The sequence below is a fragment of the Equus caballus genome, chromosome 7 (genome assembly GCF_041296265.1).
Source record: "Equus caballus isolate H_3958 breed thoroughbred chromosome 7, TB-T2T, whole genome shotgun sequence".
NCBI classification, from domain to species: Eukaryota; Metazoa; Chordata; class Mammalia; order Perissodactyla; family Equidae; genus Equus; species Equus caballus.
This window is the reverse complement of record NC_091690.1, coordinates 78762190-78765949: the sequence shown is the minus strand read 5'-3', so window position 1 is coordinate 78765949 and position 3760 is coordinate 78762190. Positions and strand designations below refer to the sequence as shown.

The 3760-nt window shown below is 40.1% G+C and overlaps 1 protein-coding gene across 2 annotated transcripts; it reads right to left on the bottom strand.

Annotated features, from left to right (window-relative positions):
* Positions 1–275: 275 nt before the first annotated feature.
* Positions 276–3406, bottom strand: OR10A5 (olfactory receptor family 10 subfamily A member 5). 2 transcript variants are annotated; one of them, XM_070272180.1, is made up of 2 exons: positions 2483–3406; positions 276–299 (listed from the first exon to the last, which is right to left on the bottom strand). In XM_070272180.1, exons 1-2 carry the CDS (start codon positions 3404–3406, stop codon positions 276–278), a joined length of 948 nt encoding a protein of 315 aa, XP_070128281.1. The 2 variants fall into 2 exon arrangements, with proteins under 2 accessions (XP_070128281.1, NP_001378373.1); NM_001391444.1 differs by lacking the exon at positions 276–299 and having other exon boundaries at positions 2453–3406.
* Between the last annotated feature and the right edge of the window lie 354 nt (positions 3407–3760).

Sequence of the window (3760 nt, the reverse complement as noted above, 5' to 3'; positions counted from 1 at the left end):
CCCAAGGCAAGATCAGTTGCTGCAGGTTTGGCATAGATGTTCCTAAAAGGTGAAAGGAGATTTATAATAGGGATATGAAGGAAAAAGCTTTAGGCTTGACCTCTCTGAAAAAAAAAAAAAGAAAACCTTTTATACCTCCTCTATGGATCTCCTCTAGACTTTCCGACTCCTATGCTCTCCCACAGGAATTGGTCTTACTCTAGAATCAACCCCCCTCTCTTGAGTAGTGTATTTCACCACATGCGAACCACCATCAAGTCGCATCAATTCGTCCACTAAAAATTATTTAGAATTAATTTCTACTGATACCACTTTACTCCCTATCGCCATCATTTCTCCGCTGGATTACCCATATATTTATTCATCTCTCATATACTATTGAAAAACTGGAACATGATTTCATTGTAATGTGAAAGTTTTTATTGGGCAAAGCAAACCAGAATAGATGGTTTGTGATAAGCTTCAACACTGAAGTAAATGTCCTAAGGCCTTGGCATTAGGTGGCCTCTTGGCTCTTTTTAAGAAAATTCTAAAAGTGTGCCTGTATCTGAGGCTTCATTCCCAGAGGCAAGGCCCCCTGGATTTGTGCAGCTTTTGGCTTCTGGAAAGTGGTACTGACTTTCATGACCATTTAAGGGCTGTCCCACTGATTCAGGGCATCACTTCCATCTGAATTGTCTCAGCACCAGACACCCTAGTTCTAAGTAAAGGCTTGTTGGCATTTTCATTCTACTGCTTTGTGCATGTTAAACATCTTCTGTGGCAGCCTCCAGCCTCACTGAGCTGCATGCCTGGGCAGTCTATGTTGTCTCTCTGGGTCCCAGCCGTTGTTTCTGTTAACGCTCTAGCTTCAAAGTCGCATACATTTTGAGCGATCTTCCCTAACCCTATTGCCCCATAGGAATTTTAGTGCAGAGTTTTGTGAAACATAAGGTTTTCAGGAATGTCTGTGTCATAATAAAGCAGAAACTCTTGTGCAGCTCTCATTTTCAAAGAGTTACAGGTACATTGAGGGAAGACAAACGTAAAAATAAGTATAGCTTAGTATATAAAAAAAGGTCACTTATCTATTGATAAACTTGGAATAGCTACATATAGGAGAGAGTAATGTATGCTGCTTGAGGGATTTCAGTGGGACCTTGAAAGATGGATGGATGGATTCAGGTGAAAAGAACCTTTCAAGTAGAGAAAATAGAATCCCACGACATCCCCAACTGCTAATCATCTGAATTATGAGTTCAGAAGTCTGAATGAAATGCATGCCTTTTCTCTGATTTACTCATCTATTTCTTCTATATTCTAGAAAATTTATTTCATTCAAATTAAAATTTAATTGAGTTATTTTTTTTAGCTAGTATATAAGCAAAATTTCAAATGTTTGATGACAAATGCCATTGATGTGGCTTTGGGGAAACAAGCACCCTTACAAATTGCTGGTGGGAGTATAAAAAAGTAAAATAGATTTGGAGGGAAATTTGCAATATATAGCAACATTACACTTGTATTTTCCCTTTGTCCAACAAATCCAATATCTAGATTTCTATCTGTAAGATACACTGGAAAAATATTTAAAAAGATATATGCATAAAGCTACTCTTTACAGTATGATTTATAATTTGTAAAAGACAAATAAACTATGGTATGTTTACAAAATAGAGTACTATGAAGTTATAAAAAGAATGAGCAGTCTTTTGTGGTTAAAGAAGAGTTCCATTGGAGTTAGCTGTATCCATTTTAAGCTTGGATGAAAGCAGCATCATGATTGAAATTTATGATATTACTTCAATGAGGTATAAGAACCTGAATATGGGATAGAGAGAGAGCCAATGGAAGCTCAGGTCATTCTTCCTGGGAAAAATAGAATGAAGAATAAAGTGACTGTTGGAGTTACAAAAATGTAGTATGGGGATTATTGATTCACTTTTCTATATCCATACTACATAAAAGTAAGCTTAAAAGAACTAACACTGCCTCAAGGGCATGAGAACTGAAATAAGACAGTGAGGAGAGAGATGCGTTGGGAGGATCACAGGGTTTTCTATCTGATGAATGGAGTAAGATTTGCCCAAAGGAAGAGAAAGTTACAAGACGATTTTTGATGGGTTTTGCCTTCTTTTAATTATGTGTGTCCCCAAGTTAGGATTACAAGCAATTTCATTCTGTTCACAATGTGGACACAGGAATGTGAATATCTGGAATTACTTGTCTATAGAAGTCTTGAAATACAAATAAGAAAAAGAATGTAAGTCTGCAGTGGACAGGCAGAGGAGTTTGCCAGGTGGTAGCAATAGGTCTAAACTATGTCTGTGCTGTTTTCTCTCCATTGAGCTTTCCTATAGCCATTTCAGCAGCTGGATTTTATCCCAATGGAGATGAGGAGAGAGGCAGAGGAATCCCAAATATGAAACTGATTGTTCCTCATTCAGTAAACTTTAGTCTTATTTCTCAGTGTCTACGGGATGCAGTTTCTGAGGCCTAAAGCCTTGCGGAAGGTTCGGCTGAGGGCATTCTTCACCTCATTATTTCTCAGGCTGTAGATGATGGGGTTCAACATGGGAGTCACAACAGTGTAAGATAACGACAGTAGCTTCTTACTCTCGGGAGAATTATTGGACTTAGGCCTGAAGTAGGTGAGACTTAAAGATACATAGAAAAGGGAGACAACAAGAAGGTGGGAGGAGCAGGTAGAGAAGGCTTTATGTTTCCCTTTAGCTGAAGGAATCTTGAGGATGGCAGCACTGATGCAAGTGTAGGAACATAGGATCAGCAAGCAGGGTATCATCACAACCAGAATGGTTCCAACGATCGCATAGATCTCAAACAGTGCTGTGTCTGCACAGACCAACTTCAGCACAGGTGGGCTGTCACAGAAGAAGTGGTTCACCTTGTTCGTGCCACAGAATGGAAAGCTGAAGAGCCACGTGGTCTGCACTGTAGCTACAGGAAAGCCTGGAAACCAGGAGGCAACAGCCAGTTTGGCACGTGTCCTTTGGTTCATGATGACAGGGTAGTGCAAGGGATTGCAGATGGCTACATAGCGGTCGTACGCCATGGTGGCCAGGAGGAAGCATTCAGCAACTCCGAAGAAGAAGAAGAAATACATCTGAGTGGCACAGCCAAGGAAGGAGATGGTTGTGTCCCAGGCAAGCAGGGTTCCCAGCATCTTGGGCACAATGACTAGGTTGAAGCCAATCTCCAGGAAGGACAAATTCCTGAGGAAGAAGTACATGGGACTGTGCAGCATGGGGTCAGCCAAAGTAACCAGAATGATGAGGTTGTTTCCCATCAGGGTGACCAGGTAAATGATTAAGAATGTCAGGAAGAGTAAGGACTGTATTTTAGCAGGTAGGGAAGAGAAGCTCATGAGGATAAACTCATTAACTCTTGTCCAGTTTCCTTCAGCCATAGATATAGAAATGAATCTCTAGCAGTGGTCATGCAGAGAGATTTTTTATTTGAAGGGTCAGATTCTAGATTTGTTATTCAGATTCCTTCTTAGTGTCAGGAAAAGAGGCAGAGCAGGATCTCAGCTGGAAGAGGAAGGACATTGTGTTGTCTAAGAATAAAGACATAAATAAGAATGGCCAGAGATGAAGTTCTGAGATGGCCCTGGGTCAGCTTCTAGAGGAGCTGATATTTTCCTATTTGCACATTAACATATACAGAAAGGTCACACCAAATCAGAACCATTTTGAAAAAAAGTGATATTCTTGTAAACACCTAAAGTTTTGAGAAAAGGCTCAATGTTCATGATTTCATT